The 25,379-nt window shown below is 42.2% G+C and overlaps 1 protein-coding gene across 2 annotated transcripts in view; it reads right to left on the reverse strand.

The window, feature by feature from the left end:
* Positions 1 to 3,908: 3,908 nt before the first annotated feature.
* Positions 3,909 to 25,379, reverse strand: part of PGM5 (phosphoglucomutase 5) — a 179,717-nt gene continuing 158,246 nt past the window's right edge. For both annotated transcript variants that reach the window (XM_063080437.1, XM_063080438.1), the window contains one exon: positions 3,909 to 5,385. In XM_063080437.1, the coding sequence (XP_062936507.1) occupies positions 5,296 to 5,385 (90 nt within the window). In that variant the 3' untranslated portion in view covers positions 3,909 to 5,295. The remainder of the gene's footprint in view (positions 5,386 to 25,379) is intronic.

The raw sequence follows: 25,379 nt of genomic DNA on the forward strand, positions 1-25,379 counted from the left end.
TTGCTAAATGCACAGATAAAGTATTTCCTGACAAATAAACAAAAAGCCACATAAAAGGAAATCCTGGTCCATGAATCATTCATTTGGGAATCTCTGATTTGAGTCCTTGATATCGAGGGCATAACTGGATGTGAAGGTCACTCATGGTTGTCCAATAGGAAGGTGATCATTTATTAACAATGCAATTTATTATTCCTCTCTAATCATCTCCTTCTATACCTCTACTAAGACAGTTATTCTGAAGTTTTCCCTGGGGGTCTGAGCACATTAACTCAACTGAAAAAGCAATACCATCGGGCTTTCATCCAGAGTTTGCATTTGTTGTAGAGAGATTTTCCAACTATAGGTAGGCAGGTGAAACGAATGTTAATTTTGGTTTACATAAGAAATTGTTTTAATTCCTTTACTGCAATGAATTTCATACTTAAACTTTCTTTTTTGCCATTTTTTTGTATTGGAAAAAATCAATAGTCAAAGGGCATAAGTCCAAATTGTGTCATCCACATGAAAGTAGCACAGCAACAAGATGAGTTAGTCTTTCTGCAAACCCAAACGTTAGGGAACACCAACTGTTGATTCAGAAAATAACCTGGGTGTTTCTTTTTGAAAAGAACCAATAGGCACTTATCGATTTTTTTAGAAAACATATTACTCTGAATCAAGCATCAAGAACATGGGTATTATCCAAAACAAATCCTACATTTGAGAAGTCCAGCAATGAAAATCAATGGGCAAGTCGGACAAAAGTGTCCTACTGCAGTTACTAGTAATACATTGGTCATCCCCTGGAGGATTCACTCATGGGAAGTAGATATTGTATCTCCTCTTCCTCTCAGGTTTATGATGAAATGAATGGTGATGGATTGGGAACCATATTTCCATGAATGGTAGGGTGGGCACTTAGAATATGCCGAAGTGGAAATGGGAAAGTCTCCACTGGAGAGAGTTTTTGGTCATTCCCTCCTCTCACGTGTGCATGGTAGGCTCACATGTCAATGGTGAAGGGAAGTTCTCAGAGCTAGTGAATGTCCAGTAGTGTAATTCATAATGTCCCTTTGAGCAGCAAGTTTAAATAATCACCACCACGACCCCAGAAGATGAGGATGCCAAGGTCAGTTGTAGAATAAATTATGCTGCATCTTTGCAATCCTGAGATGTACTGTGGTCATTTTCCACTCCTCCATGCAAAATCTCACAAGTGCTCTACTGACCGATCTATTCATCCTTCAAGATTCTTTTTTGTTTTTTAAAGATAACTGGGGATCTTAACCCTTGACTTGGTGTTGTCAGGACCACGCTCTCTGAAGTGAGCCAACCGGCCATCCCTATATAGGGATCTGAACCCATGGCCTTGGTGTTATCAGCATCACACTCTCTCAAGTGAGCCACGGGCCAGACCTCACCCTTCAAGATTCTACTTAAATATATTGTCTTTGGTGAGGCATTGTACCAGCATGCCTACACCACAGGGCACATACTAGGAGCTAAAAGGCATGGGAAAACGGTAAATACATGGCTTATAATCCATATCTTCACTGTATTCTATAAAGTTCCATGACATCCTAGGCTGACTCAATAACAAGTAAGTATGTGAGTCAACTGCATGAACTGTTTCTACTGATAAGGACTCCAGCTGGTTGGAGTGGAACAGGCATTCTGCTAAGCTCTGCTGCCTCAGATAATCTCTTGCTGTTTGTAACTGACGGAGGGCCAAAGACTGACCTACTGGCAGTTACATCATTTCCAAAGGCGCACAGTTTCTCAGACCCTTCTACACTCAGGGATGGAAATCTCCTCAAGGCAGGTGTCTGGGCTTTCAATGTCCACACGTTTTGAGAGAATCTGGTGCATGATCCAGCAATGGAATGGAGCATCCTATTATTCTATCAGCAGTTCCCCCAGGTGTTTTTCTAATTCCCACCCCCATGTCTTACACTGACCTACAGGTGGCCAATCAGAAGTCATCATACCGTTGTCCCTGCCATGGCTCAGTGCAGCCAACTCTCAGCCCAACATGCCACCATGGGACCATGCATAAATCTGAGGCTTCTTGTGCAGAAAGCCTTCATGTCATGTCCAAGCCCTTCAGCCTATAATGTTATGCAGCACTATGTGTCCTACAAACACTGTGGATGTGTGCTGTGCCTTGGATCAGTAAGATTTGATAAATAAGCTCATTTTAATAACAGCTGCCTAACCATTTTCAAGGGCAGCTAATAAACTTAAGAATCCTGGATGAGAAAACAATGTTTTGTTCTGGGAGACTGGCTGACACCTGGCAGGATATCTAGCATCCTTTGTCCCCTCCCACTAAATGCCTCCCTGGCACACACACACACACATTTCCAAACCCCCCAGAGTGGGTGGCAGTACTGCTCTGGTTGCGAGCCAATGCATTATGCATAGTGTTACTTCCCAATTTCTGGAGGCACATGGTATAGTGAGTGAAACTCTCAGTATATCACCAGAGTGACCCTGACAGTTGCCACCCTCCATCTATAGTCTTTTCTGTGATTGACTCTTTTGATTCTCATAAAATTCCTGAATGTCTCAAGTCGTTTACTCCCAAAGATGAGTTGCTGGAGCTCCATCTTTAAGAACATAAAGAACATTCTGGGGGGAGGACTGACTTCCTGTCTTTCACCTCTCCTGAGAATCAAGCAAGAGTACATACACATACAGTTCAGCGATAAGCTTGGATTTTATGTAAGGCAGAAATAATACCTTGGGCAGCATGAATTTGAGCAGGTTCCAGAGAGAGGCTGTGTCCTAGAGCCACTGAAGGACCTTCCCTTTGGCAAAGTAGTTGAGAAAAAGCTCTGTAAAAATAGGTGGCTGTGCAGCTGCTGCTTTCCACGGTGGGGCCCAAGCATTTGCTTCACCCGATATTTATGACATGATGTATGCTTCAATCCCACCCGTCCAAGCCAACCTCCACTGGACCCAAAGCAAGCCTCCTCTCCAGCCATCCTAGGTCTCAACGCCTAGGCTTTCCTCTTGCTACCTTTACTTCTGTGAAATTATATACATGGTTACAAATCCCAAGAAACTCTACCATGCTTAGTGTCCCCCCATCCCTGAGTCAATCACTCCCCTCTCTGTATATTCTCACAGCACATTGCTTGTGCCTCTGCTGTAACATTTTTGTCCACCTGATTATCCATGTATGTTTGTCACAGCCTCCTGTTCCCAAATTATAAACTCATACGAGCAGGAATAACATTTTATCCATCTCCCTGCTGCATCTAAAACAGGACTATGCCTAGAGTAGCTGCTCAAACGATGTTTACTGAGTGAATGAATGAATAAATGTATCAATGGGTGAATGGGTGAATATATATTTACTCTACTGAATACACATAGCTCCATATTGAAATAAAGAAACAGAATTTTTAAGTGAGGACTAATTTACATTTGAACTTAAAAGTTAGAGATGATTACAAGTTCAGCAACTTGAGAAAAAGTAAATATTTTCTTACCTAGAACGGATACACCTGAGAATGCATCTGATTGTCCTGACCAACACATCCATGATTAATTAATGAATGGCTGTCATGGGCCTCTGCTTAAGAAATGATGAGAACCAAAGCTACAGGCATATTTTATTTCATTGGTGATAAATGTCATACTGGTTCTTTAGAATCTCAGCTTGAAGCCACCTTCCTATTATTTTGAAATGAAGACAGTCGCAATGAAAGACTAGGTGCCAGTTTAGTTTCTGTTGACTCTCAAAGGCAGTTTTGAGCAATTCACTTTTTCTATTCCATTTATTTAATACATTCCCTAAGTCATAATAATGAAAAACAGCCCTTGCAAGTATTCTGAAAGGCAGATTTATCAGTATAGGTGATCACTACTGGAGTTTCTCAAATGGCAAAACAAATAAGCAAAAACCCATGATCCTTGAATAAAGTTGAAATAAAGAATTTCTTTTTTATTGGCTACTAAATGTCCTAGCAAGTTCCTGACAAGAGCATAGACAGAAAATGGAAACAAATGCTTTACTGGGAATGTTTCCTTGCTTGCACTAACCTTGGCTACAGCAACAATGCATTGCTTAAGAGTCAAAGTGCACCAGATGATCTCTGCAAATAACATGATCAGTGAGTGTGCCGTTCCCAAGGAAGCAAAGCAGATGCAAACAGGTCCCATGCACAGAGTGTTCTGGCTGAGGACAGATAAGGCTGCTAGAGCTACAATATCCTTTTCCCAGGCAAAGAAAGCCAGAGGCGATTCTCCTCTTCTCAGCAGGAGTCCTTACCTGCCTCTCCATCCCATCAGGCCCATAAGTGTACCACTAGTGATATTTTCCTCCAGCACCCACTTCATTTCCTACTTTTACAGTGTTTCACCCTCTCCTTTCACAGCCATTACAAGATCAGAACTGTGTCCACACAAGTGCATTAAAATAGGTCCTTACTGGGAAAGTCAGAAAGATAGTGTGACATGGTGGTATTTTTGTCTTCACAGGACAGATTTGTATAAACCCATGTATCGACCTATGTGATGTAATCAAGAAAGGGCCCCCCAAATTTTAAGCATTCATCTGCAGAGTATTGCCAATAAACTCCTTCCCACCTGCACAATGGATGGCTGGATTTGAAGGAATGCAGCCAACTTAATAGCTAACATAATATTTACAAAATAAGAAAGGAAAAACACCCTTTGATATGCTTTGTTGGAAGCGTGCCATTGTGATCTGTAGAAAGTGTTAGATGTGAGAGAAGGTCGGGGATGGGATGGGGGGAGATTGGGCCATCAGGTGGTTGACAGGAGCAACATGGGCTATTAGCAGTTACAAAACCTTTCCCCAGTGTAGACCTGACCTAGAAGGAAAAGCTCAGTCCTCCTCCATGCTGGGGAGTGTCTTTTCTGCCTGCCCAGGTCTCCTGTGGCTTGGGATCAGCTTAATTCTGGCACTGCTCTCTCTTTCACTATTTCAGAACCTTTTCTCATGTGGTACCAATGATGCACAGATGCTATGATTAACAGTTTTCTGGCCCACTTACTCCTCTCAAAAGGGGAGGTTCCTTCATGTGATAAAATATAGATATCAACCAATAATGCAGCTTTAATAGACAACTAAAGACCAGACCCTGTTGCACTGGGAGGAACTGGAAAAAAACCAAAACAAAATGGATTGTTTTCTTTTCCCACCCACAACCCTCCCCCCAACAGCAAAATATCTTTTGTTTTTTCCAAAGTCATAAGAGGCACAAACAGGTAGCAAGAAGGCTTTGGTGGAGCACCCCGCCGAGCACTCTCTTTGGCCCTGCTGAATGATCTTTCCTCCGTTCAGGTGATGACGGTGGGTCCCCTCCGGCCAGTTCTCTCATGAATCTGGGATATTTTCAGCGCGATGGCTATGAGAGGGCTTAGCACTGCCTGGAAAAGGAGGAAGAAAGTCTGTGAACAACCGTGTCCTGATCACAGGATGGGCCACTGTGATGGATTTCTATCATGAGCCTCTGGATTCAAATTCCAATTTGCTGCTTACAGGCAGAGTCCTCTCTGGACCTTTGTTTTCTTCCTTTATCAAATGGAGGCGGCAGGGCAGGGGAGTAGGGGGAGAGGATGATCTCCAAAGTCTTAAAAAAATTATCTAAGATAGGAAAATGCACAACCCAACTACCAGAACATTGGAGCCTTTCACGAACAGAGCAGTGTGAGTTATGGAAGTTCAGAAAACCCGCAGTCTTCCTCTGCTACACACCCCTCCCCCCTGCCAGTTACATCTCCCACCCCCACCACACACACATGCAACTTGAGGATAAAAGCTCATTCTCCATCCTAAGACCATGTGTCTAAAGAATCTACAATCCCAGTGTTTCAGAGAAGACACACCAGTCCATTGGCGAATGCAGCAGAATAACTGATCATTTCTTCCCATTATATGACGCTGTGGCTCGTGGGGTACCTCAGTGTTCCCTAGAAGGAGGTGAGGGAGGTTTAGAGACCTAAGAAATAGATTCTTGGAAAGGTGGAAGCCATGAAGAGGAGTAACGATCATTTCTTGCTTATCATATCACAGTGGGGGAAGCACTGGGTTCCAAAGTGTGGAGCATATACCATTCATGATGATTTTTTTTTCATGATGGTGTGTGGACATGGTTTTACTTACAAAACAGTGAGAAGGTTGATATATTTTCCATTCTTCCTCAATCCTGATTTTTTCCAGAAGAAACTGTTTGCTACCAATCTTTAACAACACAGTGCATACCTTGGGCGAGAGTGGCCTAGCTAGAAGGTACTGACTGTATGTTTTCATTGAGTTCATTTTTATGGTGCACTATCAGGCGGTATTGTTTTTTCCATGTTAAGCACTGATGTAAATTTTCTATAATAAATAAATAGATCGAAGTGAAAACAAAGTGAGTTCATTTAAAGTCAAATACTAATATAGAGATACTGATAGAAAAGAAGTTTGGGCAAGACTAGGGTAAGGGAGGAGGACACAGGATTTCATAATTCAGGAAAACGGAGGCTGTATTCTGGGAGGCGGGAGGGGAATTCTGTTACTTGCAACCCTAACCTATTCCTATCAGACACAAGCATGAAGGAGTGGACACAATGCAAGACAGACAACAAGAACACAGGCAAATACAGAGGGTACAAGACAGCACAGTAGAGTCCCGTGTGTCCTGAGTGCAGGGTAGACACAGAGGAGCCCTGAGAGATAAGTGAGCCAACCCTGTTTGGAGAAACCTAAATGCTAGGGGCAGGTGTCAGGATTTAACTCACTAGGCAAGGGGGGAGATTGAAGCGTTTTGAGCAGAAAGGTGACACTATCAGAGCTGTGCTTTGGAAAGATTGATCCGGCAGCAATTCCAGCTCTAAGTGTATTAAATTATCTTACTCTGTGAAGATGATGAGGCAGAGAAGCTGGGGTACAATCTTGGAAGCTAGAAGGGAGGTGAAAATCAAGAGCCATTTGTCAACCACACAAGCAAGCAGCACTTTCCTCCCCCTTCCACTTCCATAAGCTTGATTTATAAAAACAGAAGGGTTTCTTTTCCACTTAATAACTTGGCTGGTGCCCAGAAAAATTTCATATTGGCATATTTTGCCAGGACAGATTCCATGTGATGCCCAGATAGGGGCATCTCGACTCTTTAGGAGCCAAGCACCCATTTTGCATACAAATGCGATTACTAGCTTTTGCTCCTCTTCCTGTCTTCTCTTCCCTCTTTCCTGCTCCTCCTTTTTTAGCTAGATAATCCTTCACTAACACCTATAAAAAAAAATAAGACCAGTACAGGGAGAGGGAAATTAAAATCAATCAATTTAACTGAAGTCCTAGACGGTGAATAAAGAGAAACTTATAATATCCTATTACTTTAAGAAAATACAGTGAAATTGAATTTGAAACAGAGAAATGAAAGGTTAAAGCATTTTGTTTTACAACATTGTGAATTTTGAGATTAAGGATTTTCTACATCACATCTTTAAGTAGTGGTATCTGTTGGCAAAAGGGTAGGAGAGCATAGTTTTAACCAAGACTGTAAATACAGAAGAAGTTTTCTTTACTGATCTCCACTTAATTCTGCAGGTTGACACGTGTTTTCCATTTCTGCTGTAAAACATCCTGACTCAGTCCGCAGCACACTGGATTCCTGTGACCAATAGATCATTCTTAACATGCTCGTCCTCTCTTGCCTTTAGCAGTTGAGTTGTGCTTATCAGGAGTCAGTCCAGTGTTCCTAAACACGCTAATGCCTGTTGGACTCCTGACTGAGACTATGCGATCTAATTACATGTAAACCAATGGAATATGAGTATAAACAGGAAGAGTTTTTCTCTTTGAAACTTAAGTTGAATGTGTTGGAAAAAATAGGTAATGGTGATGAAGTAATGCCCTCTTTTCTAAGAGCAGGACTGATGCCACTTAAGATAGCCCCTCCATTGTGTGAGAGTTAGGTGGGAAAGTGGGGGTGGGATGGGAGGAGCTCTGCTAACTGCAAAATTAGCTCATGTACTGTTGGCTTGCTTGCATTGGCTAATACCTCTTGGTGTGCTGATTGGGCAACCGAGTTGCTGCGCTTGCAGTTTTAAAAACCGAGAACAAAGACGGTTCGGGGCCGTACCTTGAATTGGCTGGTGCGGTCCTGGCCACTGGAAATAAAAATCTTTTTCTCTTTTTTATATCAGTTTCCAAAGGTGATTTTCTCCTGATGCCTGTAACATTGATTAGCTAGTCCTGTGAAATTAGATGTGGGTGAGACACCATAAAATATTGGGGAGTGATGGAGTTTAGATGTGTTGTCCCCTCCAAAACTCATGTGGAAATTTGATCTCCAATGTGGCAGTGTTGGAAACTGATTGAGTCATGGGGGAGGTTGTTTATAGGACCCTGGCACCTCCCCCCTGCCTTGCTTCCTCTCGCCATGTGATCTGCTTGTACGTGCCGGCTGCTGCCACTTTCCACCATGAGTAGAAGCAGGCTGAGGCCCGTGCCAGATGCAGCTGTCCCAGAATCGTAAGCCTAATAAACCTCTTTTCCTTATAAATTAGCCAGTCTCAGGTATTTCTGTTATAGCAACACAAAACAAACTAAAACAGGGAGAAATCAAAAAAGTATAGAAAAGTTGTGTCCTCAGATTGCTTCACAATTGTCTTTAAGTTCCCGCTGTACAATAAAGGAATCAAAGACGGACATTATAGATGATGAAGTATGGGTGGGAATCTTTTGAAGGAAGAGAATAACAACACCAAACAGGAGGCTCGTATTCAAAAAAAAGGTCTTAGACCAAAATTAAGAGATTGGCAAATGAACGTACATTTATGTTCTATGCTAAAAATACAGTGGTCAAGATATGTATGCATTTAATGACCTCTTTCAACTCTCTTTCTGGATTAATGAACTAAGCACTTGCCCCTGGCCCTGATCACATCAAAGAAGAGGGCTTCAGTGGTAATTATGCAAACTGAAGGGAAAGAAACACATTTTTGGAAACCCCACATGAGGAAGACCCGAAACAGCAGGACTCCCATCCTGAGCAGAGCCCCAGGCTGACCTGGCACGGAAGCCGTGGAGTCATCTGCCTCCAAGGAAACACGCGGGGCTTGGAAAGAAGCACATGAGTGATCAGCGCCATGGACTGAACATTAATGAGGTTCTTCTACGCATTTTCCCAGAAACATGGAGCTTGTTTAGACTTTGCATGACCCGAGGCGGTCCTGGGGAGAGGTGCCTAGAAATGCCCAAGATTGATTTTTTTGCCTGCTAGCATAAGTTAAGCTCCCATTTTTTGAAGGGTAATAAGTAATTTTTTCTTCCCTGAACGTATAAAGTAAATATATGTGTGCTGGGATGAACGGCCATACCATGAGGGCAGAGACTTTGTCTTATTCAGGGCTTAGAAAAATGCCCGCTGCTTAGGAGATGTTTGGTACATATTTGTGGAGTAAATGAATGATATGTCAGCTTGATGAAAAGATAGCGAGGCCGATAGAGGCTTTTGTGGACATTCATGTAGGGCATTCTGGATAGGTGGGAGGGTCAGCAGTGCTGGATTTTTACTGTCATTTTGTTTTTACAAATCACAGCTTTGATACAGGTAAATCTAAGACACTCCTCTCATATTGTCAACTGAGAGAGAGGTAGAGAGGGAAGGAGAGAGAGAGAGGGTGAGAGAGACAGGGAGAAAGAGAGGGGAAGAGAAAGAGAGAGGAATTTTCCTGATGCAACTGGAGAGACCCTAGGAAGAGGGAGGAGTTGAAAACCAGAAGCCTGAGGATGTGGAATTTCAGAGCTGGAACTGGAAGCACAGAGTTTGAAAAGCAGAGAGGAATGTGGGTGGGAAGATCTAGTTTGATGTCACAGACGGGGAGACTGAAGCCCAGAGAGGAGACATGACTGACCCAGGGTCACACATCTGCTTAGTGGCTGAGCTGGAATGAGAACAAAGACATGGGTCCTCTTTTGCTCTCTGCATCATGCATTCTGAACACAAGACCTGTGAGTGACAAGGAAACATAGAGAAGACAAAGTGAGCCTGAGAGGAAGGGTGGGAGAAACAGCGGGATCTTCATCCCACTGCACCAGGCAAGTCCCGCATCCCACGAGGGCTCAGGCAGGACGGACCGGCCGTCCTTACTGACCAAGAGCAGGTGGGCAGAGGTGAGAAGGGGTGTCCCCAGCTAGGTGGGTTATGTGACTATATTGGAAGTCCCAATATGACTCTTTGTGAATAAAGGAAATAAATTAATAGAAATTTTAATCAATTATGTTAGAAATATAGCATCTTTTTTCCAATTCCAGTGCTTCTTAGAGTCCTTGCCATAGCTTTTCTACAGTCAAGAGCAGGAAACAGTAAATGCTAATCTTGCTCCAAACGGTGGGCAATGTATCCATTCAGTGACTCACAATGTGGCTCCAGCATCCTTCTTCCACCTTGCAGGGGTTGGTGGATACTTATTGTTGTCTCTAGTTAATAAGCCTACTAGGCCACAAAGGGAATGGGACCCTGTCTCTATTTAAAATGTTGATACTTGGTTTTTCTTGGATTTTTTTTTTTTTTTTGCATTGATTTTGATTTTTGAAAATACTGCATTACAATATTTATGTTGATTACTGAATACTTTGGCACCCGACCCCCACCCCAATCCTAGCCTGACATTATGTTTTAACTTGTTCCTACTCCCTGGAATGACAGAGTGGGTTTCTCCTTTTATTTTCTTCCCCATCTTCTCTCTTGCTTTAAGTTGTTTTAATCCCCATTCATGTAAATTAGAGCCATTTTTTTTAAAAAAAAAAACTAACAAACTGAACTTCTTACCCTGACCTGTGAAGACAGGAGAAGTGTATATGATCTGAATGTCACAAGACTCAAAGTAAATAGTTAACTGATTTTTTTTTTGGAGAAAAACAAAACTCTAACCAGAAACACAATCACTTATTTCGCAAGATTTGTTAGAATTTGTGGAGGGAATGAAGCCTAGGCTGGTCTCTATAAGGAATGTGCCTTTGTAGGGTCAGGGAGATATTGAGGTCGGGGGGCAGATGGTGAAGGGGACTGGGGAGTGGGTGGATGGGGTGGACAGTACTTATCATGGTTCATTTTGGGGGACATGGAATAAAACCCGGAGAAAGCAGATCACCCAACAACAGAAAACACTGACATTCTGCCATCTGTAAAATAGGGATTTATAACAAAGGCCACTTTCTCCTGATCCCTAGGATCAACTAACATTAACACTCCCACTTTGGTTAAAACCTACCAAATCTGGAATGCCTGACATGCTGTCGTGATTTCACTTGAACATTGGTTTTTGAGAAACAGTGGTTCTCAAGCTTGTATGTGCACCAGAGTCTCCTGAAGGGTCTATTAATAGCACATTACTGGACCTTTCCTCCTGAGTTTCTGATTCACAAGGTCTGGGGTGGGGCCCAAGAACTGGCATTTCTAACGTTCCCAGGGAATCCTGATGCTGTCGGTCCAGGGACCGCACTTTGAGGACCAGTACTCCAAGGCATGCTGATTACTGTGCTGTCAAAGGTTGGGCTCCAGTTGAAGCCTAGGTTGTCCTGTCTGTAGCACATGATCCCACCCCCTGGCCATAACTGACTGGACCAGGAGTGACTCTATGACCTACAGGCAGCCAATCCAAAGGCTGGCTAGTGACCTACGACATAGCCAGGGGTGACACTTGAACTAGCTGATTTGTATTCTCTCCCTCACGAATTTGAACTGGTATGTAATGAAAGAACAGGCAGTTAGCAGCGGGAACTAACCCATAAGGTTATCATTAATTAACCATGAGGGCTTAAGGCTCCATCTAAGGTTACAAGAAAGCAGAGACTCTAAGATCATAAAAATCATAAGAAAACAGAAAAGAATGAGGAGAAATAAGAATTAAAGAGAACAGAGGAAAATAAGAAAAGATCTGGTAGAGAGAACAGAACGGCCTGACTCCCAATAATCTCTAAAGTAAAGACCCATTAACTCCTGCTAGGAGGGCCTGAGTCGATAACTGTGCTCTGGGTCTAGTCTCTGAGACATGGCCCTATGCCAGACCCCACTCTTGGATTTTCTGAGCTAACTTTGGTCTCTTTGTGCACTAAAATAAATCAAAATTTAAAAACAAATTTAAATAAATCACATTAACAAAATAAACACACTCACAGTATGTTCTTGAATCATTTTGAGGACCCATCATAGTCCAGCTTTCTACCACCACTGAAAAAAAGCTTTTTCCTTATAAAACTAAATGTCTTGCAAATCAAAAGTAACTTCCTCACCAAACCAGGTCGTGGTACCCCCTTCCCCTCTCTGCTGTCAGCAGATGCCATCGTGCTCGCCACAGGCTCGGCTGGAAGTTCCCTCTGGAAGTCTTCTCCTTTTCCCACACACCCAAGCAGTTGCCCTCCGATCATAGTCCCACCAGGGCTCTCCATCCATTTTCTCCCTCTTTCTCCACTGTTTCTGCCTCAACACAGTCCCTGGCACCCCTGGCTTGTAGGAGTCTGCTGACTGTTCTCAGCCTCACCAGAGGGAGCTTCTTTTTGAAACGCACTTGTTTATATGATTCCCTGATATAAAAAGTCTTGGACGGCTTCCCAAAGGCTAAGGCTGGCCACTCTCAGCATGGCTGTCAGGCTCTTGGCATTTGGGTTTTACCTTCTGTGGCAGGCAGAATAACGGCCCCCCAATGATATCAGGTCCTAATCCCTGGAACCTGCAAATGTTATCTTATTTGAGTTTTATAGATACAATTAAGTTAAGGATCTCGCAGGAAGGAGATCATCCTGGTGGGCCCTAAATGCAAACCTAATTATCCATATTAGATAGAGCCAGAGAGAGATCACACACACACACACACACACACACGCACGCACGCACACACGCACACACGCATGCACGCACGCACACACGCACACGCACGCACGCACGCACACACACACACACACAGAGGAGAAGGTCATATGAAGGCAGAGGCAGAGATGGAGTGATGTGGCCACAAGACACGGATCACCTGCAGCCACCAGAAACTGGAAGCAGCAAGGAAGAGATTCTCTCCTAGGGCATCCAAAGGGATTCTCGGGCCCTGCCAACACCTCGACTTCAGACTTCTGGCCTCCTGACCTGAGAGAGAATATATTTCTGCTGTTTTAAGCCATCCAGTTTACTGCAGCCACAGGGAACCAATCCACCCTGCCTTTCCACTCCTCCTCCCCAGTCCCCCGCCTGTCATTCCTCCCACTCCCTGTACCCCTTAAGCTGTGATGTCTCAGCCAGAGGCAGCCCCCCAACTCTCTCTCTACTGCACTTTTACACACATCGTTGTTTCAGTCTAGAATGATTTTAAAATCTCACTCTCCCTCAGTGCCTTCCTCCTGCAATCTCTCTGATACCCCAACCCCACCCAGGTAGGATCTCACCATCCCCTGACCCCCCTCCTGCTTTTCTATTAATTTCTGTTTTGTCTTGAATTACAGGAATTTGTGAGGGAGTATTTCTCCTCCGCCGCCACACTTCAGCTAAACTCTAAGCTACTGGAAGGTAATTGTTTTTCTTAAAAGTCTTTCATAATAGGTATCTTGCTACAGGAATTGCGTGGAATAATAATTGGTGGCTTTGGAATATTACGTCACAGAGTGAGTTAGTGAGTGTTGAGTGCAGTGGGGCGACCTGCTGAGAAACTGCTTGTGTTTTTGCATTCCCTTCATCAGGAAGATTCATCCAGATTCATCAGGAAGGGATGAGCTATCCTTCCATTTCTACACTCTCCCCTTCCATCCTAGCGAGGGTGTAGGCCCTTGTGGGTCTTAGATCAGGATTCTCTTTATCTGCCTGAGAAGCCTTCACAGGTGCTTGGCTGGGTCTTAGAGCCACTAAATACTAATGGGGAAAGAGGGCTGGAGTGATGGCTTCATAATTCCAGAGCTGAAAGAAAAGGAAAGCTGTCCCATCCAGGAACGCAGTAAAGGAGAAAGACTGTGAGTTCTGGAAATGGTGAGAACGCGAACCCCCTGGGATGCTGCTGAGGAGGGAGAGACGTGCTGGCAGAAGGACGCCCTGTGGGCAGGGGCAAGGACTACCAAGAAAAGACCCTACGCCCCTGCCCAGAGCAGCACCGCACACAGGCGGTGGGGATCCACACTTAGAGGTGGCAGTGCTGAGGAGCACCACGGTAATGACAACCGGAGAGACCTACCCCCTTCCCCAGGACAGCATGAGCCCTCCCTTTGCCTCCTACCCTCTGGACTGTGTTAGATGATCTGAAACAGGGGAGGAAGCCCCAGGTGACCTCTAGTGAGCCTCCTGCCAATTCAAACAGGGCAGCTGAGCTAGAGCTTGATGGATTTGTACAATATAGAAATGTGACAGTTCTCGCATCTCAAGAGTCACGGAGCAATTCCTACCTGCTATGATTATACACTTGGAGTCATCCTCTGGCTTTATTTCCCATACGTCTCCGTGTTGGAGACCGTTTCTGACTGCACTGCCCTTCACATCCCACACACTCTCACAATATAACAAAGAGAGCCAAGTACAAGGGTCTGTAATCGACAGGGTCACTGCCCAAAGGGGTGAGTGTGGGAAGGAGTCCATCCCAAGCTCCTCTCGCCAAGCCGGGAGTCCTGGCAAGGGGCTACGGCTGCCCCGAGGAAGAGCACCTTTGTCTTCTCATGTCACGCAGACGCTGTCCTCCAGCCTCCTGTCTGGTGCACTCCTGCTGAGGGTCCTTTTCTTAATTTGCAAAAAGGTGCCCTACAGTAGATGCTGCCTGTTTACAGTAGCCCAGATTCTAGGCAACAAACATGACTAGCTATTTTAAATCCATTTAGGAAGCACATAGAAGACAAATTACCATTGAAAACAAAATCAAATATATTTTTGCTGATAAAAATTAAATGAAAATGCTTAACGCTGCAAACACGTTGATCTTTATTATAATACATACCTTAATCTCCTTAATCTCATGTCATAAATTTGCCTATCTATCTATCCATCAAAATGGACCTAAAATTAACCAAAACAACAATTTGAAAGATAACTATAGGTAAATCTGAATTCAGAACCGAACACTCAGAGAATCAACCTATCTTGTCAATAGCAGAAAACAGGCCTCCACAAAAGCTCTCTTCTGAGGGGAAAGAGACATTCCAAAATAGAATTAGGTGAAATACTCCCAAAGAAGATCATCAAAGCAAAAATAAGCTAGAATTTTGAGAATGCAGCAACCTGCCTAACAGAAACTAAACGAGGCCAGTTCACTCCCCACTTTTGCAGTTGATGCAGGACTTTAAGAGGCAAAGGATGGCATTCAGATTCCAGATCTAACACATGAGCTCCATTTGGCTCTACACAAAGAAGTACCAAGTGGGGATGGAGAAGGGGAGAGAGCAGCTGAGACACTGGGCCGAATCTCTGTGCCCTCTCACTGTCCTGTCGCATAAACCAAACCAATCTGTAAGAGCTGACAGTTGAAATTTCATAGAACTGCTTCCCTGTCTCTGTTTCCCTTTCCCTCTCTTCTCTCTTGCTATTCACCCCTTCCTCCATCACCTCCTTCTGCCACCAAAAACACTGCAAAAGGATGGAGAATTACTAATTGGTTCAGATTCCATCGCCCCCAAACATCCCTGTCATGTCTTCATATTTCTCTTCATTGGGTATATCCACAATAGACTTCAAAGGTTTTCCTCATGTGGTATACAATTGCTAGTTTAAAGGCAAACTAGTTTTTCTCTCCCCTTACAAAATTGTTAGCAGAAATATAGCTGCAAGATCGAAACCAGAGGTTAAAAACACAATAGGATCATTGTCTCTCCAGGTAGTGTTATACAAGGATTCTCTCTGTTTGCCTCCTCTTTCTCCCTTTGTTCCCTAAAGACTCCAAAGCCAAGATCTAGGTTATCAGTCCTCATCATTTTTTAAAAACTGGGTTCCTGTGGTCGGAACAAAGATGTAATTCAGCTTGGCATTGTGCTTATGGATCCTGGGAAGCCTTACTCCTCAGAGATCAATTAAAAGTATCAACAGAAGTCTCCCAAAGATTGGTCAGCAGACTGCTACCTGGGCAACAGGTAAAAGTCACCTGGGGATACTGGTTGCAGATCCCAGTCATAGAGATGGAATGATCACTGTACCTAGGAACCAGACAGGCAAGGAGCAGCTCTGACAAGCTTCTGAAGTGATTCTGATACCATATCCAGGTCTGAGAACAATTCTTATACGGTGCTATGCTCCTTATCCTAGAGCAGTGTAGGAGAGGGGCTAAAGGCATGGACTCTGAAGCCCAGCTGCCTGGGTTCAAAGCCTGGCTGGCTGTACCCCTATGAGCTGTGCAATCTGGGTAAGCTACTTAACTTCTCTAAGCATTAATTTTCCTTACATGAAACAGGGAGCACTTACCTCATAGAGCAGTTGTGAAGATTAAATGTGCTAATGAATAGGAAACTCTCAGAACAGGGCCTGGCACACAGGGCAAGCATGTAAACATTTGCTATTGTCACACAAAACAATGGTTGAATTGAGCTAACACTTGGACACCTTCAATGCAACACACAAGGCTCACTCAGGGCATGCAAATTACTGGATGGATGGTCAAGGGATCCACTCTATGGTCTTTGATTGTGGCTGGCACAAAGTTAATATATATATATTTTTTAAATGTCAAATTGAATGCCTTTAGAAAGCACTCTAGTTCAAATCAACAACTTTCCATTGTCTTGTATCCTAATGCCTTGTTAAATTTGGTGAGTTATCAGCCTGTCATTTGAATTTCTGACCCCAGGGTTTGCCATGGGGATGCATGTCCTGCAGTTGCCCCACTCTCCACTGAAGCTGGCCTCTGTGGTGATGGGGTGTGTGGTGTGTGTGTTGGTGGTGCCCACCCACAGGGCTGCTCCTGAGAATGGCTTCACAGGGGTATATGTACCAGAAAGATTGTGACTGAGCTTCTAGGTGTCCTTAACACAGATCTTACACACTCCCTGCCCTGGAAGAGCACCGGATTTTATGGCTACACAGCCTGGGACACAATGCAGAACCTATACCAGGACTACAGGTATCCCTGAAGACCAGTGATTCTTAGCCATAGGTGGTCATGGGGGTTTTTTTTCAAGGCATAGTTCAGGATCATAAAACCACAATTGGAACTCCAGCCAGCTTCCCCATATGTCCTCAAATTGTGCTGTCTACCAAACTTTTGAATTTGGTTTGTGTAATAGAATCTGAACACATTCACACAGTAGCTCACATGCATCCAAACTAACTCATTTTTACACACTTTATACAATTTCAAAAGATGAGTTACAAATATTCATTTCCAAAGCTCTCTAAGGTCTAGGCTCAGCAAGACTATTCAAGATAGCACATTTAAGCTCTTTTTTGCACATGGCATCATCTGACCACTGTGTTAGCCATTAGTGCCGCACACCAACACCTTGTTTTCTTCTCCTCCCTGACATGGGAAGACTGAGCTTCCAGGCCCTCTCCTGGCCAGGTGGGGCCCTGTGACTATTTTGTGTCGGTGGGCTCAGCATTAGAGATATGATCATTTTCAGCCAATGTTTTTCTTCTCCCTCTGCACGTGACCAGCAATGTTCCAGATGCCTGTGCCATGTACCTGGTCCCTGGAGTAAGAACAATGCAGAAGAGGGCACCTACCCAGTTGTGATGAATGTACAATGTGAACAAGAAATAGACTTGATTTTCAGCAGTTTTAGGCTACCATGGAATTGTTTGTTGTTTGTTACCATGGAATTATCTAGACCCTCCTGACTGATAAAAACACTGTTCACTAATATGAAGCTGGAAAATTCATTTCGAAAACATTTTCCAAACCTGAAGCTATGAAAAATGAGAATGGGTCTTGAAGACTATGCTGCTGAAACATCTTTTGCTTTTGGGTTTGGAGCCATCTTTCTTATATGAGATATCCTGAAGCCAGGATAAGTTAAAACATGGCTGCAAATTCTTCAGAATCCCTCCCATTAAGAGGTGGGGTTTCTTCTCCCTTCCCTTGAAATTTGCGAGGCTATGAAACTTCAACCAATACAGTTCAGCAGAAATGATGTAATGTGACTTCTGGGACTGGGTCACAGAAGGCCTTGAGCAACTGTGGCACGCGGGTGAAGAGATCTCCAGAAGATTCTGGCTCTTGGCTATTTGAGTCACTGCCAGTATTTCTAGTTTTCCCTTCTGAGATCTCAGACATCACGGAGCAGGGTGGGGCAAGCCATCCCACTGTGCCATGCCCAAATTCTTGGCCCACAGGATCCACAAGTACGCTGGAATCATTCTCGTAGTGTGCCACTAAGTTTAGAGGGACTTCATTAAGCAACAACAGCTGATAAGAGCAAAAAGTAAGAGTCTAAACATTGCTCTGGGCTGACTTTTTGCTTGACTGCTTATTAGGTGGGGAAAGAAGTTAGAGCTACATGATATGGGAGACCATATAGTATGTTGGCTGAATGCATGAATCAGTGAGGCTTTGGTTGATTCCCTCTCTAGCACTAACTAGGCAAGGTTCTTAATCTCTCTGTGCTTCATTTCTGAAACTGGGATGCTAGTAGTAGTTTCTACCTCAGAGTTGTTGTAAACATGAAATGAGATAATACATGTAAAGCACTAAACAAAGTGCCTGTCACATAGAAAACATCCAATCCATGGTAAGTATTAATAGCATTATTATTAAATGTTCCCAGTCAGTTTTAAGTCATGTTTTCACTGCCTGATCACTTACAGGCATCAAAGCAACTCTCAGATATAGAATCTGTTTGGTTGGCTCTTTACCCCATGGACGAGCAGTTAGAATCCAGATCTGAAGGCCATACCCTGCCTGCCATTAAATGGCCATTAAGCCACATTTCAGAGCTGTTCTTAAGAATTAGTGTTAATGAGCATAGAAGAAGGGATCTTTTTCAGATCATCACATGGCAGGGAGTCCTTTTTCTCCATACATTCCACAGCTGACAGCATCATTCAGAAACAGGCTCACACACTGGTTACCAGGCAGATGAATGTATGAACAGCATGGCCCTTAGCAGCATCCCAGCCTTGATTTCATGGCTCTGTCCCTGAAGGCTGCCAGGAGGCCTCATCCTGATAAATGTGCAGCTTGTCTACATGAGTATATACTCCAGCTCTTGTCAAAGCAGACTTGGGAGCCAAAAAAATGTCTTGTTTCCTGGCCAGATTTAGGTCAAAGGCAATACAACTGGCTCCAAAGCAAGACAGAGAATTGATTAACTGGCTTGCAAAAGTCTTGGGAAGAGAAGTCTTGAGTTCTGAAGTTTTGATTCTTCCTTAGCAAGTACCCACTATCTGTCAAGCATTATTTCAAATTTACATATTGAGATAATCTTTATAGTGGTCTATGAGGTAGGTGGTATTAGCCCCATTTTACAGATAAGGAAACTGAGGCTCAGAGGCATAACTTGCTCAAAGTCACACAGCTAACAAGTGTCAAAGCTGAGTTCTGAACGCAGTCAGTACTGTGATTTTAACTGCAAAGCTGGGCTGTATCTCATTAGACTACTCTTATACTGAGGGAAAACTTTCCATTTTCTGAAAGTTAAAAAAAAAAAAAATTCTCTTAATGCCAAAGGCTTCTCTGTTCCAGGTCCACTATCTGAAAACTACCTTTTTAAGAATTGTGAAAAATAACAATCACGGAGAAGTGGATAAAATTTAATGTACTCAAATTTTATGAAAAACTGATGCTTGTACTTACGAAGACATAGTCCATTTGAGTTCTAAACGAACCAATCAAGTTGTTCTCCTTTGTTAGTAGGCAACAAAGTTAGCACACAAAGCCTGCATCCGAGATTTTTCTTTAGCTGCACTCCTTATGAGGTTAAAGGGCTTCCCTTTGATTTCCATTCACAGTTTAATCATGAATGAATAGATGTTTTATTTTATCAAAATTTTTTGTGTCCATTTTGTTTTTGCTTTCTAATTTAGTTGCCTTTGTGATAATACTTTATTAGTTCATTCCTCACTATGTAGTTAATTTTTATACACATTTCCTGTGGCATGAAAATAATTTATACGTTGATGTTGTTTGGTGTAGTATCTCTATATGTCAGCTATGTTGACTATGTTTTTTAAATACTCTAAATTCCTACTAATAGTTGTGTCTATTTGTTCTAATAATTACTGAGAGGGGTGTTAAAATATTCCAGGATGATGGTAGATTTCTCTATTTTCTAATACTTTTGTTAATTTTTTGCTTTATAAATTTAAAATTGTTATGTCTTCCTGGTGGAATTGAACCTTTTATCATTTTGAAGAGTCCCTCTTCATCTTTAGCAATGCTTTTGACCTTAAAGTCTACTTTATTTGAAACTAATAGAGCTAGTGTTTTAGTTACTATTTGTAGATATCCTTTTCCATTTTTCTTAACTTTCAAATTTTGTATTTTTATGTTTACGATGTATCTTTTATAATGAGCTTATCATTGTGTTTATTTGAAATCCAGATGCTGTTTTTTCCCCCAGAGCATTTAGTTCATTTATATTTAGAGTAATAACCAAGAAATCTGAGTTTAAATCTATAAAGTTTAAACCTTATATGCTTTTTATTTGACCTGTTTTTCTTCTTTTGGATTGATTTTTTAAAAATTTCTATGTTTTTTCTCTCTTATAAAGTTAAACCTTTTTTTTTTTTTTGATGGTTACCTAGAAATTACATGAATCCTTGGCCTATAAAAGTCTAGTATTTATCTATATCTTTACTTTTCTCCAAGATAGTCATGTATCCTATCTTAACCACGGTTACTCTCACAGTGCTTATAGTTATAGTGGCTGTATATTTTAATTCTCCATAATATTAATATAATAAATATTTTCACCACCTCAAGACATTATTATTAATGTTTTATACAGCCAATGTTTATTTACACAACCCCTATTTTTAACATTTCTTTGTTTTTATTTCTTGCTGCATTTTATTCCAAATATCCATCTTGGATAATTTTCTTCCTGCCTCAAAAATATCCTTGAGAATTTCTTTTTGTGTGGGTAGACTATTCTCACGGTTTTTTGTTTTTTGGGTTTTTTTGTCTGAAAACGTCTTTATTTTGCTTTCATTTAGAAGGAAACTTTCACTAGATTAAGAATTCTAGGCTGTCAGTCATTTTATTTCAGTCTCTTGATTTTCAGCATTGCTGTTCAAAAATTAGTTGTTAATCAAACTATTGCTTCTTTGTCTTTGATTTTCTGCAATTTTAGTCTGATGTTTCTAGATGTAAATTTGTTTTTATATATCCTTGGCTTTCTAAAACACTGGATTGATCATCAGTTCTGGGAAATCCTCAGCTTTTCCAGTTCCTATACCCAAGTCTCTCTCTCCTCTCCTTTTGAGACTCCAATTAAGTTACATTATGCCTTCTCCCTATATCCTTTATGTCTCTTATCCTCTATTCTATATTTCCACCACCTGTCTCTCCAGCTGCATTGTATATAGTTTCTTCTGACATATTTTAACTTCTCTAATATCATCATCAGCTATTGTTAAATCCATTTACTGTATTCTTGATTCCAGTTATCTTTTTCAGTTCTTTATTTTCAATATCTTCATATCTTTTTATAGTTTCAGTTATTTGCTGATGTTTTTACAACCAATGTTTTACTTCAATGAACATGGTGAAAACAACTGTTTTACAGTGTGTATTGAAAAACTTTCAGTGTCTGTGGGTCTTTTTCTGTTGTATATTGTTTCTCTTGGTTCTGGTACATGCTGCTTTTTTTTGTCAAGTGCTTTGTAATCTTTTATTGTTTGTTGGCCATTTCATTTGAAAAATTGCTTACAGAAATAACTTGAGATTTAGGATATTGTTATCTTCCTTCATTTCTTTCTGTGAGACTTCTGAGGGAGCTAGTAGCTCAGAGCCATGAATTTATAACCCTCTGTTTACTACCTTTGCAATGGTTCCCTTTGAGTTTACAATCTAGAACAAGAGTTGTCATGCCAGGATCTCAACCTCTGGTGAGGACCTCACTCTAACCATTTCCCCTTCAGCCACATGAATAGGACACACAGGTCTACCTCTTAGCTGCCTCTCTGGTTAGTCTCTTGAGTAGCAGAAGCATATCATAATAGACTGGCTTCTCCACCTGGACTTGATATCTGTCACCTACACCCTGTGTAGGTCACCACAAGCACCTGTGTTTTTAGCATTTCTCTTAAAAAAATGCCCTATGATAGAAAGAGCTTGGATCACTTCCCTGAGCTCCAACCTCCGTCTTGTTCTTGTTAGTGTCTTATTAGATCATTGGTGCTTTTATTTAATTAATTATTTATTTATTGGTGACTGGCTGGTATAGAGATCCAAAGCTGTCACCTTGGTGTTACTAGCACCACACTCATTGGTGCTTTTAAAAAAGATGCTTTTATATATATCTTTCAGCTTTTTTTCTTTTCTGAGGGATGGTTAGTTAGACAGTCCACCATTGCTAGAAGCTAGAAGTTCTTCACACGGGGTTTGTTTTGTTTTGTAATCATTTCCCGTCAATATTTAAAAATCAAATTTCATGTAAAAATTCAGATATACTTCTTTTAAGACCAGAAAATCTGGTAACCTTGGGCTCATATATTAACAAGGCAATAATTGGAGAAAGCCAAGTGTCACCAGAGTCCTCACTTGTCTTAAACTAGCTCTAATCGAGGATTTACCAACTGTTGTGGTGGGCATATGAATCTGCTGCCACTGAAGAAGTAATAATGGAGCAGAAGCAGTGAAAAATGACTTCAGTATTAATGAGTATGAATTTTACCTGGCTAGTTACATATCCAGAAATCTAGGACATTCTAATTTAATTTTTTTTTTTTCTAAAATAGATATTCTCACTATGAGAGGCTTGAAGACTGCTGGGAAAGGCTGGCAGATTTCCATAAGGAATGCAGAAATCTTTCAGGGAGCAAAGGGACTGAGATCCTCCCCAACCCCTATTCCCTGAAATGCAAACTCTCTTCATGGACTGAACTGACCATGGCTAAGGTGCAGAACTATAACCCAGGAACTGTCTCCACTCAATCCAGCCCTCCAGAGGCACAGCAAAACCTGGCAAAGCAGCTGTGGGAGGGAAGCCACACAGCAGAGATACTGAGACCCCAAGCTCATCGTGGCAGGGAGAACTCTTGGCTGAGCGGAGCCCTGAGAGCATGGGCTCTTTTCCCCTCTCACCTTGAGGAAATGCCACGGCCTAAGCAGAGACCTTCACTGGCCAGATGGGGGAGACCGAGGCCCACCATCTTCTTTTTGACTCACCCAGGGTGAGGCTCACCCCAAGGTGGGGATACTGCCTCTCTGGGGGAAGAGTTAACAGTCTCTTTGCACTTCCCACAACTGCCAACCCACATCCCACTTGATGTAACAGGTTACAAGTAGCACAGTGGCATTCTCCAGCTTCTAGAGGATTTAGTTTTCTAAGAGAGGACTAGCTTTTTGGAAAGGACTTGAAGACCTAGGGAGTAGGAGGTCTAAAAGAGAACGGACTTCCTACTAGTCTGAAATTGTGGGGCTTGACAATTTGCACTGAGAACAGTCCTGAAGGATTGGTTAGGGTGCATTACTTATATGCCTGACTGAAGACAGGATCCTTGGGTACCACAATTTAGTTTCCATAGGTGAGTGAGCATCCCCCTATTTTTTGATGGCACACAGTACAGCGCCCTAGTTAAGACCATGGGCTCTGAGGCCAGAGTCGAGGTTCAAATACCAGCTATGATATTTAGGAAGAGTAAGTTATTCAAATTCTCAGTGGCAAAATTTTATCATTTGTAAAACATGCATAAAACCTAGTGTGAGTACCTCTAGCATTGGATTGTGGTGAGAATAAAATATAACACTCACAAAACATGTAGCATTCTAGCTAGCCCATGTACAAGCAAACACCCAATCCATGCTAATGAACACTATCATTCTTCCTGAAGCAGGAAGCTTGGCTTGCTAGAACACTAGGGTGGAAGTCGGAGGACCAACATTCTAGTCCCAACCAACAGGCTGACCTTTGGTAGATAGACAACCGTCACTCTGGCTTTAGCTTCTTTGCCCATAAAATGAAATTCATGTTATCTTTACTGAAGGAGGATAAGATAAAGAGAGATTAAGGTGTCAGCACGGTCTCAGCTCTTTGAGACACCAAAGCCACTCAAATCAGAGGCAACATCTCTGTGTCAGTGAGACACTTTCAGCCCAGGAAAGCCAGCTTTTTATTTGTGTGCACTGGGGCCCCATATATTGAGCCAGAGCAAATATAATCAGGCTGCAGTTGGATGGGACAATGCTGAAAACAGAAGGCACTTGGACGTCATAGCATTTGGAACACATTCCTTAAGGGTGTATCAGTTTCTAAAGCAGTTAGCAAACATGGAGCAGAGTTGAATAGCAGAAGCAAATTGGAAAGAAAGAGAACATCTGTCTGCTGGGAGGGTCACCTGTCATATGGAGGAGGCAGTGCTGCAGGAAAGTCATTAACACCAGGTACTAAAAAGATGGAAAGGAGCCCTCTGCTCTAAGGAGATTCTTCCCCTAACATGGAGACTATGAGTGGAATTTATGGATGGTGAATATACATTTTATGAGTGCAGTTTTGACAAAGGAACATGTTATTTTATGGTCTTTGCCTTTAAGACTCAGCTGCCATATAACCCTTCAGTGTTTTAAATAATTGAACTTTTCCTAGTAATTGAAGTTGTGCTAGACTGTCTACCCCCAATTTTAGCAAGGCTTCATGTCTTGGCAGAATTAAATTAGAACTTTCTTTACTCCATCCATGGGTTATTTTGAATCTCTCAGCTCAACCAGTATAATTGTGTGAAGAAAACAGTCTAACACTGCTGAGTTGATATTGAGGGAGGGTTTCTATGGAGATGCAAACTGAAAATGATTTTCTTCTTTTCCTTTTTGTTAATTGACCTGAGAAGCAGGAACAGGTCTTCAAGGTCTTGGAACATTTGTCTCGGTTATTTTCTGCACTTTTTGTAATTTTATGAAAGGGGGAGGGAATAGCTTGGGCCAATTACCCCTATAAACGTATCCTAGTTAGTGTGGCATTAGAGGACTTTATCTGGTCTGGAAGGGAAGTCAATCTTGCTAAGCAGATGTGGAAATAAGAATCCCAAAGGCTGTGTATAGCAGGACTTCTCAGACTTGAATGTGCATAGGAATCACCTGAGGAGGGTGTTAAAGTGCAGAATCTGATTCATTAGCTCTGGGATGGGACCTGAAATTCTGCATTTCTAAGAAGCAACCAGGTAGTGCTGCTGCTGCTGGTCTGAGGACTGCCCTTAGGATAGCAAGAGTCTAAAGCGCTGTTAGAAACAGCATAAAATGTACCTGCTTTTAAACTTTTTATCAAATCTTATCCATTAAAAGTTAAAGTGTATTCATAATAACTACAAATTTGGAACGGTATTGTTATG

This window comes from Cynocephalus volans, chromosome 16 (genome assembly GCF_027409185.1).
Source record: "Cynocephalus volans isolate mCynVol1 chromosome 16, mCynVol1.pri, whole genome shotgun sequence".
NCBI lineage: Eukaryota > Metazoa > Chordata > Mammalia > Dermoptera > Cynocephalidae > Cynocephalus > Cynocephalus volans.